General features: G+C 41.6%; 1 protein-coding gene across 5 annotated transcripts in view; it reads left to right on the forward strand.

The window, feature by feature from the left end:
- The window catches only part of CCP110 (centriolar coiled-coil protein 110), a 29252-nt gene that overhangs the window by 276 nt on the left and 13967 nt on the right, over window positions 1-15009 (forward strand). For 3 of the 5 annotated variants that reach the window (XR_002092576.2, XM_019494782.2, XM_019494785.2), the window contains exons 2-8: window positions 1328-1483; window positions 6762-6890; window positions 7954-9601; window positions 10902-11026; window positions 11756-11888; window positions 12637-12776; window positions 13201-13317. Coding sequence is in view for 4 of the 5 variants with exons in the window: in XM_019494782.2 (XP_019350327.2) it covers window positions 1343-1483; window positions 6762-6890; window positions 7954-9601; window positions 10902-11026; window positions 11756-11888; window positions 12637-12776; window positions 13201-13317 (2433 nt within the window). In the remaining variant the exon portion in view is untranslated. Of the gene's footprint in view, window positions 1-1327; window positions 1497-6761; window positions 6891-7953; window positions 9602-10901; window positions 11027-11755; window positions 11889-12636; window positions 12777-13200; window positions 13318-15009 lie in introns of those variants that run through there. The other 2 variants (XM_059716904.1, XM_019494786.2) reach the window with 2 other exon arrangements.

The following is a 15009-nucleotide window of genomic DNA, read 5'->3' on the forward strand; positions in this document are numbered from 1 at the left end:
CCCCGCGCTCGGGGGCTGCCCAGCTGTGAGCTGTGGTCTGCCTGGGGCGCCGGGCAGCGCCACCGAGTGTGTGTGTCTGCGCCCAGGCTGTGTCCCCGGGGTGCCTGGTTTCTACCCAGTTTGCAAAGGAGCCTTGCATTGAAAGGGGTGTTGGGCGCTGCTGCCTTCAAGACATCGGGGCCAGGATTTGTTCTGAGCTTGGCCGTGAGTCTCTTTGCATCAGTGCAGGAGCCTTGGTAGCGCAGGAGACTTTTGGGGGCTCTGACCCCCTGCCAGGGCTGTGGGAAATCCAGCAAAGAGCTGCTTTTGGATCCTCCATGCTACGGCAGATTCAGTGACTGCACAGACCGTGTGCAGCCTGCGTTCTCCAGCTGACTTGTGAATAAACCTCGTCTGCCTGTTTCCCTCTGCCCCCCACCTTAAAAAGATGATTTCCTTCCTCCCCACTGCCACCATCTGCCCCTTAACGTACGGCGTGGTTCTCCTCCCTGCACTGGCCAGGTCTCCGCATGACTGCTGTGTCCAGTTGAAGACAGTGTGTTTAAAAAAAGAAAGAAAGAGAGCTCATTTGAAAAGAGTCTAGGCCAGAGGTTCAGAAATCACGACCCTGGGGCAGAAATGGAAAGAATAGGGTTTATTTAGTCTAAAGAAGAGAGAACCGAGATGATGTGGAAAGGGGAAGGTTGTAAACTTTTCCACTCTGCTGGGGACAGTAGAGGATTAATGTGCAGCAGGGGACAATGGGATGTCAGGCCCAACTTCCTAATTGTATGAGTGTGGATCTGGCAGGTTTTTAGGGCACGACTAGACGAATATCTGTGAGGAAGGGTTGACTTGCAGTTCATTCAGCCTTTGGCAGGCAGGTGCACTAGATGACCTCATAACATCCCTTCCAGCCCCATTTTCTGTGATTGTAGTAGCAGTGCAACATCCTATCTTTTGTACTGGCTTTCAGATGTTTGACTGCCAAAGTTGTAAAGCACGGCACAGTCAAACAAGAAGTGTAGATGGTAAGTAGGGTTACAAATGGCTTGAAACCTAAGGCTGTTCTGGAGTTTAAGGTCCTAGTTTTGTTCCCGTCGAAGTGATTGCCTTGAGAAGCAAGCCCTTTGAGACAGCAGTACGCTGGAGATTACTTAACTTGGAGTCCATAATAGCACAGATTAACAAGAATTTGTATGAAATATTCCATGTCACATTTCTGTCTCTCGCTGCAATGTATCGCAGAGAACAGAATCATTTTCACAACCTGCTCTTGTTGTACTTGTCCTGCTGTATTTCTTCCACTGGTAGTACCATGGTGGTAGTAATATATCTCTATGTGCAGTTTAATCAAAGGAAGATGGAAGACTATGAAAAATTCTGTGAAAAGCATCTTGCCAGGCTTCAAGGAGAGTCGCTACCAAAAGAAATCTCTTTGCCTACTCAGCACAAAAATATTTCACTTATCCAGTTCCATGGCATTCCTGTGCTTTCACCCTTGGTAAGTGTGACATGTAAGTACTTACATTTAGAAAAGGCAGAGACCATTTTTGTTCACTTATCTATATTGGGTTATGGGGCAACCAACCATGACTAGCGCATTTCTGTAGTGTTCAGGAACGAAATCAAAGGCTGATGGGAGTGGAGTTTTATGATACGATTAAGTAAAAAAATAATTTTTCCCATTCCAGAGTTTGGATTGAGGTGTTTACCACTAGATGAGTACTCTTATGTTGGATTCTTTCATAGCTTCCCATTATACCTGTTGGTTTTCCAGCCTTATTTTGTGAATGCGGCTCTTTTCCTACCCTGCTCTCTTCTTGCTGGGCCCTTGTTTGATTAGTACACGTAGATAAGCACAAGTTATAGTGTAAAAAGTTCCTTACCATTTTTGTCTAGACAACACTACAACTGCTGGAAGAGTTGGATAGTAAGAAATGCAGCTACAAAGCCGACTAGCACAATCAAAGCCTTTAAGATGAACTTGCGGCCCAATTGCTTATGCATCCCACAGTGTGCCCCTCAGGCCTTGGCTACACAGAAGTCTTTCTAAAATCTTTTCTAACATCAGAGATGCTTCACTAGGAGGATTTTGGAGAAGTCTCAGTGCAGCAGCAGCTCCATTTTAATTACGCCTTAACTTGTTGCCTAGTACATACAGGGCACAGAAGTGGATTATTTACTGTGTTTCCTTTCACTTTGTGAAATAATGTATGTCTCATAAGAAAAATACTTATGGTGGTATAAACCAGGCAAATACTGCTACTATTATACTTTATTTTTAATGGAAAATTGCTTATTTGCTAGTTGCTGAATGTCGTTTGGGCTTATTTAAAATAGTACCAAATAAAAAGAGTGGATGGAAATGCTAGGTTGATTGGAAAGTTTTCACTCAACCCCATTTTCAATCAGAAAAAGTTTTTCAGCTAAACAGGATTTTTTTTTTTCCTAAAAAAAAAAAAAAAATTCAAAATTTTCATTTTATTCAGAAATGCTACTAGAGTGTCTCAGCAACAGGAGATGCTGTTTCATGGGAGATATCAACATTTTTCCATCTATTTCCAACTGGTTCTAAAAGATACTTAAGATGGCATCTCTAGATTAAAAGACATTATTGCTTTCTCTTCTCTTCCTCCTTCCTCTTTCTTCCTCTAACTTATTCTTGTTTTATAATTGGTCTTGGTTAGCTCTGTTATACACATATATTTTAAGTGAATTTGTATTTTAAGATTATTTATTTGTATGGAATACAGCAATTGAATGACAGAACATCCTATAAATGACGACACTGAGGGATAAGGCTAGGGTGGCAGTTTTAGATTTGATATCCATTGCAAGGCATCCTCAGTAGCCTGGTGCATGTCTTCAGTGCAACCATTAAAATTAAATTGGGGCATTTGTCCATGATGTATGCTATAGTTTGGATTTTGCCACACTCAAGCTTGGAGTCCTTAATAAAATTCCATTTATGTAGTAGGTTGTTACAACTTCCTTGTTCAGTATGAACCATGTTTCTTGTCCAACTCCATCTTGATGAAACAAAGCTAGGAGGTTTAGATGTGGAGTCTGTGATAAGAAATTTATTTTAAGATGGAGAAGATTTAACTTCTCCAGTCATCTCCATACAATTCTAAATCATTTTAAGTAAACCTGGGTTTAATCAGCCGTTGAGTAGGGAAAGTTAAACATATTCATATGGAAGGTTTTTTTAGCTTATATAGAATAAAACAAACATGCCATCCATCATTGTGTATAATATTGCAGCATATTTGCCTTATCTCTTGACTTCAGTGGTTTGAAATATGAATGTAGTGGTTCTTTAACAATGAGATATTGTATGTGCCCAAGCTAGGGTTTTTGGAAGAAGTAAAAGTTAGACTTCAAAATGGTTTTTTTCAAGTGTAAAGGTAAAGTGAGAATCCCAGAAAGTTTCTCAATTACATACATGGGGAAACTTGTTCACTTTATAAAATGCAAATATAGAAAGAAACATTGGCCTGAGATTAAATCTAATTCCATTTAATTCGGTTTTATGATACCAGCTTTTGTGTGACCAGACTGAATTTTAATTTATAACTAAAGTATACCCAACAAAAACAAGAATAAAAATGTCTATATCTTGTGCTTCACGGTTGTTGGTTGTAGCCATGTTGGTCTAAGGACATAGGCAGACAAGGTTCTTTGGGTAAATGTGATATCTTTTATTAGACCAATGAAGTAGTTGGAAGAATTGTTCTTTGCAAGCTTTGGGGCACAAACACCCTTCTTCAGGCATAGGGAGAGTTTGCTGGAATTGTATGTGCTTTCCTGGGTGGAATAGAAGCCAAGATGCAGGTCTGTGAAAATGGAAATGCTTTTCTATTCTACCCAGGAGAGCACACAAATCACCAGCAAACTCTCCCTATGCCTGATAAAGGATGTTTGTGCCTGAAAACCTGCAAGGAACAATTCTTTCAACTATTTAGTTGGTCTAATACAAGATACAAGATTTACCCAAAGAACCCTGTCTGCCTGTATCTTGTGCTGTAACTTTATATTAGGCACTGAATCATAATCTAGAGCAGGGGTGTCCAACTTTTTTGAATGTGGGGCCGGATTGAAATGGGTCTGGAAATGTGGTTTAAAATCCAAAATAAAAAAAATATAAAAGCAAGAATGAAATAATACCAAACACTTGACTAAAATAAACACTTCCGCTTCTACTTACTTCTCAATGAATGAAAGAAGTGTAATGCAAGTTGACAGATCAAATGTGGAAAAGATATCAGCCAGAGTGGAAACTAATCAAAGCAACAAAATATGGGCATTTTTTAGATTAATCTTCAAGAAGATATACTCTTATTGAATTAATAACTTGTTAGTAACACATCTTTAACAAGTAGTAACAAGTTGAACCCTCAATCCTGCACAAAGAGAAACAGAAGCAAACACAATCCAAATACTGGACAGTGTTTTTACAAAGATTTTTACCTGCTCCAAATTTACGTTGGAGCCCAGATTGTTCATGCTGTATTCTTGAGCATATTGTTCAGTCTTAAAGGAGAATACAGCACAGCTGCAGGGGGCTCAGCCACAGCTTTCCCTCCCTGATGCAGCCCGGCCAGCCCATCCTGTCCCCTATCAAGCGGTGGCTTCCCCACGTGCTGCTGCACTTTCCCTCTACCTGTGCCAGCTGGTCCCAAAAGGCAGGAGGCTCCACTCCCACTTCTGCTGGCCAGTGCTGACCCAGCCGGGCGTCCCCAGCGGCCAGCTTCAGCCGCATGCTGCCCCGCCCAGCCGGGTTGGCACCAGCAAGGAAAAGCAGCATGCAGGTGAAGCCAGCTTCCCACGTGCTGCTAAGGACAGGAGGAGGCTGGCCAGGTTGGCACCAGCCAGCAGAAGCGGCGGCGGAGCTGTGTGCCACTCACGACTGACCGATGCAGGCAGGGGGAAAATGCAGCTGAGCCCCTGCCACTCCGGCCGGGCTCGTCGCGTCCCGAGTGGCACATGGCTCCGCCGCCGCTTCTGCTGGCCGGTGCAGACCCGGCTGGGCTCCTCCCATCTTCAGCAGCACATGAGAATCCAGTTTCAGCTGCATGCCACTTTTCCTGGCCGGTGCTGACCTGGCTGGGTCTGTCCCATCCGGAGCACCATGCGGCTGAAGCCGGCTTCCCACGTGCTGCTGGGGATGGGAGGAGCCCGACTGGGTCTGCACCGACCACCAGAAGTGGCGGCGGAGCCATGTGCCACGCGGGATGCAACGAGCCCAGCCGGAGCAGCAGGGGCTCAGCTGCATTTTCCCCCTGCCTGCGCTGGTCAGTCCCAAACAGCACGTGGCTCTGCCACCGCTTCTGCTGGCTGGTGCCGACTTGGCCTGCCTCCTCCCGTCCCCAGCAGCACGTGGGAATCTGGCTTCAGCTGCATGCTGCTCCGGATGGGACAGACCTGCCTGGGTCAGCACCAGCCAACAGAGGCGGTGGCAGAGCCGTGTGCCACTTGGGACTGACCAGTGCAGGTATGGGAAAAGTGCAGCTGAGCCCCTGCTGCTCCGGCTGGGCTCATCCTGTCCCGAGAGGCACATGGCTACTCCTCTTCCCACACGCACTGTGTTGGCAACGTCAAGCTGATGCGGTGTGTGTGGGAACCTTGTTCCTTCCCCAGCCCTTCAGCAGCCATTAGGAAGCTGCTGAGGGGCTGTGGGAGGGACAAGGGGTGGGAACGAAAGTAAACTAGGTTTACTTTCGTTTCCCATCACAGCACAGTGGGCCATAGAAAATGACTTGGTGGGCTGCATGGCGGACAAGCCTGATCTAGAGCAAGCATCAGCAGTCTTTAAAGGCTGTGGGCTGGATTCCACCATTTTGGATCAGAGGTGGACAGGTGGTAGGACCCAGCCACTGCTGCTGATTTTTCTTCACTGCCAGCACCAGGAAAGTACTTGCCATTGCTGTTTTTTCCTGCACCTGCCGGGGGAAAGTAGCAGCAAGGAATAGCGACAGCAGCAGGTACTTTCCTTGTGCCCACTGCTGCTGCTTTTCCCTTCATTGCCTCTGCTTCTTCCTAGGTCCACCGCTGCTGCCTTTCCCTGTGCCAGCACGGGAAAATGTCTGCTGCTGAAGCCCCATGTCTTCGGGTTCGATCAAAAAGTTCTGCAGTCTGGATCTGGACTGTGGGTTGCTGACCCTTGCTCTAAAACTCAATGTTTAATTTCATATAGAATTGTTCATTACAAGGGTTTTTAATTACTTGGGCCCTTATCTCCTGAAAAATATATATGAATTAGGGCTATGAGACCTGCATGAGGAAGAGTGGTGTAGAGCATCTTAGAAAGTCTTCTTATATTTGGGAGAAAGGTCAGTGTGAGGCCCTCAAATCGCAGCCACTAAGTAAAGTGTAAGGGGAGGGAAACTAGGGTGGAGGAGAGGATGCACAGAGGATGCTTGTGCAGCCTCTAAACAACATTCAAAAGGTCTGTTTATCAGTTCTGGATAGCCTTGTGTGTATGGCCGCCCTGTGGGAGAGGCTCCTGCATCAGATGTTAAGGGATTTTTGTAAACCCAGTTCTTTAATCTCTGCATACTTCTTGCCTCTGGCCCAATTTTTTGGGCTTTATGTACATTAAATAGTTTTTGCCTTGCCAAAAATATCCCTTTACAGTTTAAAAGAGGTTAATCTTTAAACTGCATGAAGTCTCCAATTTACATGGTCTAAGTTTTTTGTTGGTTTTTTTTTAAGATTTTTTTTTTTTTTTTTTTCATTTTAAAATTCTTTTTACATGTCCTTGGTACATTGTCCTACAGCTTAACCTTGAGAGAAGAAAGGAAATGCAGCAAGAGAAACAAAAAGCACTGGATTTAGAGATCTGGAAGCAGAACTCCAAGAAAAGGGCTTTACTTAATCGCGTTCAGGAGATTCTGGAAAATGTGCAGGTAAGGATGGTGGAAGTGTATTAGTTAATGTAGAGAAGGCATTTTAACACATGCATTCTGACCATTTCCTGAGGGCCAATAAATCCTGTAATCTAAACCGGTTGTTGTTTTCAGTTAGCTTTCTTTTTACCAGTACTTGTTATTAATTTAGATAGTATGACCTGGTCAACAGTTGCAGTAAGTACATGCAATTATTTTGGTACAAACTTGTTTAGTGTTTGGTGTTCAGTGCTTTATTTGGTCTATGTACAAGACACAACTAGCAAAATAGTCACCTCTTGTTTTTGTAATCCTGTTTAAAATTGGTAGATTGTAGCAAATTGGCAGATCTAATTGTTTGGATTTTGATTAACAAACTGTTAACTGTGATGTTACCACTTATTTTTTCCAGAAATTGTGAGCTAGGTAACAAGCTCTGCAAAATTACAGCACTCGCGTGCTTTAATATAACATTGTAACTTTATGTTTTTCTTTTTATGCAATAATGGGATTATCATCAGGTTTTAGGCAGGTGTTTACAATTGAAAAAATAATCTAATGTAGTCTTAATGAAGCCACTTAATCTGAGTTTATAGTAGAATTACAAGACAGCCCTTAAATTAACCCATTGGGTAAATGAACAGTGTTTACAGTGAGGTTGAGTTTGTTTCTTAGGTGGTAAACACATCTATTCAGCTTCATGTATTGTTTACTAGTGTGTGCATGGAAACAGTCACCTGATTTGGGATTTGAAAGGCAGACCAGGAACATATGTCAAGAGTATAAAAATACTGGTTAGCTTTCTTCTAGACCTCCTGGAGGTAATGGATATTTAGGTGATGACTTTTTACTCATTTTAGTTTAAACATCCATGTTGGTGTAAAATGCAGTTGCTATTGCTTGTGCCTGGAAAGAATTATGCCTTTATAAAAACAGGCAAATAATATGGAACATTCTGTGCACTTAATTTTTTTTTTGGCTGGATGTTAAAGAAATCCTATTCCTTTGTTTGTTTTCTAATTCTTTATAGACAATGAGGCTTTATTGCAATAAAGGGATCTGAAATGTTTTCAATTATGTGCAGGTCAGAAAACTGTCCAGTGTGAATGATTTGGATCAATGGGAAGCTGAAAGTATTCACCCTAATTTGGAGTTAAAAGCCTCAGCTGGCTTCTCTACTCTACCAGACATCAGTTTGCCAAGTTCTACTGCTGACTGTCATGCTACCAAGCTTGAAAAGCCATTAGAAAGTATGCCGTCGGACACTAACACCCTGGTTCCATTAAGCATGATAGAATCTGTTAAAAGCACAGAAGAACTCGTTCTTCCAAAGCAAAGTGAGAGCAGCCCTTCAGAAAACATAGCTTGCCCAAAGGTTGCATCCCCTGATCAAACACAAAATATGCTTGCTTTAAACACACATCTGAACAAAGAGGATACGGGGGTGCTAACAGTTAATGAGGAAGTTGCAGATCCCTATGTAATGAGTCTTCAAAATCTTCTGAAAAAGTCAAGGGAATATGTAGAGAGAGAACAAACGAGACGTAGCACAAGAACTAATTTGAAGAAAAGTATTAATGAAAGTCATTCAGATAAAGAAAATGATGCAGTTAAAAGCAGTGATTTAGTGAAAGAGAAGACAAAATTTACAGGCAGAAGTTGTACAGGTATGACACTTGATAAACCAAGTCTTAATAAATCGAATATGGTTCTCCAAGGTGCCTCTCCCCATTCAAATAGCATGAGTACTTCAGCCTCATCCAGTTTTTCCAAAGTGGACATACCTGTGAGAGCAGGAACACCCCCAGTTTTGGATTCAGATTCAGATGAAGAATTTAAACATGTTACCACCTTTGACCATGACAGTAGCATTGTCAGAAGCCTTACAGGTTCCTATGCCAAATTACCCAGTCCAGAACCAAGTATGAGTCCTAAAATGCACCGAAGACGTCCAAGGCCCTTATCCATGGGTCACATAGTTATAAATAACCCTGTAAATGCCTATGAGTTAAGTCCTAAAAACAAAGGGAGAGCAACGGACTTGATTATACAAGATGCTGCTGACAAGGCCAACGTGTCTGAACCTGTGCCAAAGTTCAACGCAGACTTTGCTATGCTTTGTTCTAGCAAAGTTCACAAAACGCCTTTGGACACCTGTGATGGACTGGTGTTTGGCAAATCAAATCCAGTGCATCAACAGTCTGTTAATCAATTAGAAAGCAAAGGAGTTCCAGTGTCTGCTACAGTGGAGGGTCAGCTAGCGCTGGAGGGCAGAGGGCTGTACAAGGTGGACGGTGCTACTTGTACTACAACTCCAAAATTGCATGAGCCTTATGCAGCTAGTCAGTCCCTGGTAACCCAAAAACTAGTAAGTATGAACGGACTCAAACCAACTAACTTGTTAGAAAAAAACAAAAGTACTTCACCCATGGAACTCAATAAATCTTATGATGTAGAAAACCCATCTCCATTACTGATGCAAAGCCAGCAGAAGCAACAGCAGATGGATACTCCAAGTCTTTCTTTTGGAAGTGAACACTTTCAAGAAAATGGTATTGAAAAAGTGAAACGTAGGCTGGATATGGATACTGATGGCTCACAGAAAGAAAACAACCCATATGTTTCATCAGTTGGAACCGAAGAACAAGAGAGTTGGTGGCTGCAAGATCAAAGATGCTCCCTGGGATCTATTTATGTTAACAAGAATGTAAGCTCAGACAGTACTGCAAAAGGTAAACTGATATTTTTTTCTCTAGTTAATCCTTTTCAAAATATAAGTTTTCTTTAGTTAGAAGTCTCAGTTTTAAAAAATATGTAATTATTGTGCTAATTGTTGTCATGACGATAAATTGACTTGTAGTCCTTTCAATACATATAAAGAGGGAGTTGAAAAGCTCAGGGTTTCTGTGTGCGCTTTTATCTGTAATCTGTTTTCCTTACTAGTGTTTCACTACATTTCACTTTTGTATTGTTCTCACAACTTATATAGTGATTATGTTGAAATGACAGAATATATTTTTATAATCATAAATCCCTACATTTTAGATAAATTTCCTATAGTAAACCAAATTTCTGAAAGATGCTTTTGAAATGGAGGCTTCTTTAAGCAAAGTGAAGCTTGCTTCCTTGAACTCAGAAGTCCTATAATACGTATTTAACAATGGTTTGAGCATCTCCATAGGTACTTGTATAGAGTAAATAGATGATGTTGGGACGGGTGATTTTTCCCGGTTTCTGAAAAACTATCCTGCTTGTTCAATATCACCATTTGTTGCTATAACTGGAGCTTCTCTTTTTTCTTTATAATTTGGAGTTTTCTTGCTGTTTTACTGAAAATTATGTCTAGCTGGATTTGAAATCCAAAAAGAATGGAAATGAAGCAATGCTAGAAATGGTTACAAAAATTCCAATGAAACTCTCATACATTGAATTTCTATGTTCCACGAAAAGTCAATGGCTCTACAAACATTAGTCTAATGAACTGTATTTGGCCTTATGCTAAGGTAGAACAGTAATCTGAAATAAGAGAACATGGATACACTTTGCAAATAAAATACCGAATGCAACGAGTTGGAATATTATCATGATATGTGGTCTCTTTTTGATTCAGAAACAAAAATGTCACATCTACTTTGTATTTTTCTCCAATGAACTTCATAAGGAGGCTAGATATGAGGGTGTGTATATGTGTTTTGAATTTGATCAAGCAAGAAGTCCTGCTTTTTTCAGAGCTAGTTTCTTCATGTTTACACTCTTGTGCCACTTGTGCCATCTGGGAGGGCTTATCTCATAAATGTGAACCTGATCAGACAACTTGTAGAGCTGCACTTGCTGATAAGTAACTTTGTTTGCTATGTGTTAGTGGGAATTGTGAATAAAAAAGTATTCTACTTTTTTTTTTTTTGAAAGAGAAATATACATTTTAAATCAACATCTCTTTGTTTAGGGTACAGAACATTTAGAAAAAATATATGAAGAAGAATTAAAGAATATATGATTAATTCTTTAAAATGCATGTGTTTTTTTTCTCAGAAGAGATTTTAAAAAATAAAATGTTGGCTTTTGAAGAAATGAGGAAGAGGCTTGAAGAGCAGCATGCACAACAGCTATCAATTCTGATAGCTGAACAAGAAAGAGAACAGGAGAAACTGCAGAAGGTGAGGGAACAAGACTGGAAAACTCCAGTTTGAGATGGTAGCAGTAGCTGCTTGTGCATTTTGTTTCAGTATCTGGCAATTTAGGGCAGTGAAATGATATTGCTTTTTTTTTGTGTGTCATGCCCAAGGTTGGGCAGTTATCATAATCTAGTTGAATTTATGGCAGCTCTTTGGAGAATGTGATAATGTGAAAGCCTTAAAGTTGACTATCATCTTGTTCTGGATAGGGACAGTCAGAGCACTGAGAAAAATAATATAACGAACAGGAGGCTTGGCTCATTGACTGTTTTAGTATAGCAGTAGGAAGGCATACCCAGGAGACAGATGTATAATTGATGCATGTTTTCATAGCCAGTTCTAAAAGGGAAGTGCTGCAATAGGGAATTAGACATCCTAGAAGAGTGAGAAAATTACTACAATCAGCTGGTAGTAGCTCACACAGTATCCATGTGTATTAATACAATTGAGAGGGGAATCTGTGTTTTTACAGTTTGGGAAAGGTTTATCTGGGTTTTTAAGCGTATATATTGTCTAGTAAGCCTATTTGAAGTTCAATTATATTTGATGATGTTACATTAAGATTAGTGGAAATTAAGATGTCTATAGGTAGTGGCTAAGCTGCTTATGTTATATTGAGGCTTGTCAAGATGCCACGGCTTTTAAAAATTAATCTAAATTCCATCATATGGAATGAAAGATCTGGTTTTATGGCAGACTTTTAATCTGCAGGAGATAGAAGAGCAGGAGAGAAGGTTGAAAGGAAAGAAGATTGTTACAACAGAAACCGAAATACCCAAAATGAATGTTTCCAGTGGAGTGGGATTGGAATGGAGAAAAATAAGTGAAAGTGGCGTGCTGGAAAGTATGCTGACTTAAGTGGACTCAATCTGTTACGCAAATTCAAATAGCACTGGTAAAACTGGGCGGGAGTATACAGTTTACTGGGCACTTTAAAACAGGATATTCCTTCCTGGGTCATGGAATACACAGTAGCAACACTTCTGCTTCATTAATTGGGATCCAGTCTAGGCAGGAAGTATTGGAAGTTAGTATCTTCCTGCAGGCTGGTGACATGTATGAAACCAATTGATTGTCTTAGTCATGTTCTTCATAAATGAGTGTACACATCGCTGCATCTGAAACTACCTCTAATAAAAATCTGGAAGTACTTCCTTTGATCCTAAGCCCTCCACAAAAGGTCCAGTATAGTATCTCTTAATATTCAACATGTGTATTGTGGATTTTTGCACACACTGGTATAAAGGGAAAGTCTGTCCCTCTCTGAACCAGTTAGTCTCTGAGATTCCATCCTGCGGTACTTTCTGCTTTGATTATGTCTTTTTTTAAATTTTGAACAAGCATAACTGACGGGGGATATAATGTATACTACAAGCAGTGAATGAAGCAGTACTAGTTCAATGTACACCCATGAAAGCTTCTAGATTAAAATCAGTGTGTGTGTGTGTGTTAAAAAATATAGTGATAAATCTGGATTTCTGTGGAGTGACATGCAAGTATTTGGGTGGTGGTGTGTGTGTGCTCATGTGCTCAGTCTTCCTGTTTGGTGCTCCATTTATTTAACTACATCTACTTATTCTACTTATGTGTAGGTTTTGCCAACACTGTCACACCCAATAGCTTTGTGTCAACAAGTGACACTCCATTCTACCTCTGGGGGCCATCATCTGGTGGAGTGTCAAAAATCTCAGCAGCCAGGCCCATTAGTAGAGCCAAGTCCAGGTGGTCACAGGTAGGAAAATAGATTGCATTGTATATTTTTAAAAATCATCTAATCCTTGCCGGGTAGATATACTACAGCTAAAAGCTCCCAGTGCAAGAGAATTGAAATCCAATTAATCTTTGACCTGCAGCTCTTTAGATGAGGTTGAACTAGGAGATCTAAGAAAACAGCTAAACAATGTTATTTCCCCCCCTAGATTACAGAATAAGCAATGTAATCATGTAACCCATCTTCACTGATAACCAAACTAATGTTGTAGTGGGCACCTCTGACCTAGCTAAAACGCATTTAGCAAACTTATATTTTCTAGCCCTGAATACAAGAGGGGTGAATAAACTGATTTTAATTGTTTGTCCAAATCTATCAACCAAGCTAAATATATTTAATTACATAATAGCACTTAGACAGTTTTTTTGGTTTTTTTGTTTTAAAGGTTTTCAGTCCAGAAGTACAAATGAAGTTCAATAAGATCACTGCATTAGCAAAGGGTTTTCTTACTCGTAGGCTCATGCAAACCGAAAAACTGAAATATTTAAGGCAAACTGTCAAGGTAAGGAATAAGTGACAAGACGCTTCTGTTTCATATATATATTCTTCTGTCGTTTTCACTCCTCTCTTTCAGCTGGTAGATGAAATCTTTTCTCCTGAGAAAACCCATCCTACTTTCAAGATTGATTTACAAAGTTTACTGGATAGGGTGGTTCTCCTCTTCAGAGATTGAATGAACTACACACCATACTCATGGTGTGCACGTTCACTTTTTATAGTGGGCTAAAAGTATCTTCTCTGTTGCATGGTGGGCGTAGCTAACAATGATGGCGTACAAAAGGGAAAAGATAGAGGAGCATCTTTCTTCTGTTAATCTTATTGCTTAACAAGACAACCATTCATAAGGCAGCAATAGGCAGTAGCCATTCATGAGTAGCACCACCAAAGACGGTGAAGAGCACGCTTCATTTCCTCTGATGTAAAGCTTCGATGGTCTGAGTTCATGTAGGTATTTGGTATTATTTGCTCCTGTGTTACATAGATGTATGGTGCGTTTATGTACAAAGTAAAAAGTGACTGGGTACAGCATGCAGTACAGTACCTGATTTTTGGAGCAGTGAATGCTACAGCCTAGCTGCCAGGTTTTCTCTGCTGAATTGCAGTAGTCAGAGGAGGTTGTAGAAAAGTCCTATATTTAGAGAATCATGCTTAAATCCCTCGTTTCACATCCTGCCAGCCTGTGTCTGTACATTCCTTCTACTTGGACCTTTGAAATTAAAGGAAGAGGAACTAGATCCATTTAGGATTTTAGGGCTGCTACACACCTGTGTGGAGCCTGCTCCAATGCATTGGAAAACCACTGTGTTGGAGCAGACTCGATTATTAATTATTAATCGAGTCTGCTGGAGCACAGAAATTCATAGAATCATAGAAGTAGGGTTGGAAGGGACCTTGTAGATCTTCAAGTCCAACCCCCTGCCTGGGCAGGAGGAAAACTGGGCTCAAATGACCCCAGCCAGGTAGGCATCGAGCCGCTTCTTAAAGACCCCCAGGGTAGGAGCCAGCACCACTTCCCTTGGAAGTTGGTTCCAGATCCTAGTCGCCCTAACTGTGAAGTAGTTCCTACGGATGTCTAATCTAAACCTACTCTCCAACAACTTGTGGCCGTTATTCCTTGTTATCACGGGGGGCACTAGGGGAAACAAGGTCTCCCCCAAGCCCTTCTGGTCCCCCCTAGTGAGTTTATAGATGGCCACAAGGTCCCCCCTCAGCCTTCTCTTGTGAAGGCTGAACAGGTTCAGGTCCTGTAGCCTCTCATTGTAGGGTCTGCCCTGCTGTCCCCGGATCATGTGGGTGGCCCTCCTCTGGACCCTGTCAGTGTTGTCCACATCCCTCTTGAAGTGGGGTGCCCAGAACTGGACATAGTACTCCAGCTGTGGGCTGACCAGTGCCACGTAGAGGGGGAGGATCACCTCCTTGGCCCTACTTGAGATGCACCTGTGGATGCACGATAGGGTCCGGTTAGCCCTGCCGACCGTGACCTCGCATTGTCAGCCCATGTTCATCTTGGAGTTAGTGATGACTTCAGGATCCCTTTCTGCCTCCATGCTCTCAAGAAGGGAGTTTCCCATCTTATAAGTGTGCTGCTGGTTACTACTGCCCAAGTGCAGCACCCTGCACTTGTCCGTATTGAAACGCATCCCGTTTTTGTTAGCCCACCCCTGCAACCTATCTAGGTCTTTCTGCAGTCTTT

Source organism: Alligator mississippiensis, chromosome 13 (assembly GCF_030867095.1).
Source record: "Alligator mississippiensis isolate rAllMis1 chromosome 13, rAllMis1, whole genome shotgun sequence".
Classification (NCBI taxonomy): Eukaryota; Metazoa; Chordata; order Crocodylia; family Alligatoridae; genus Alligator; species Alligator mississippiensis.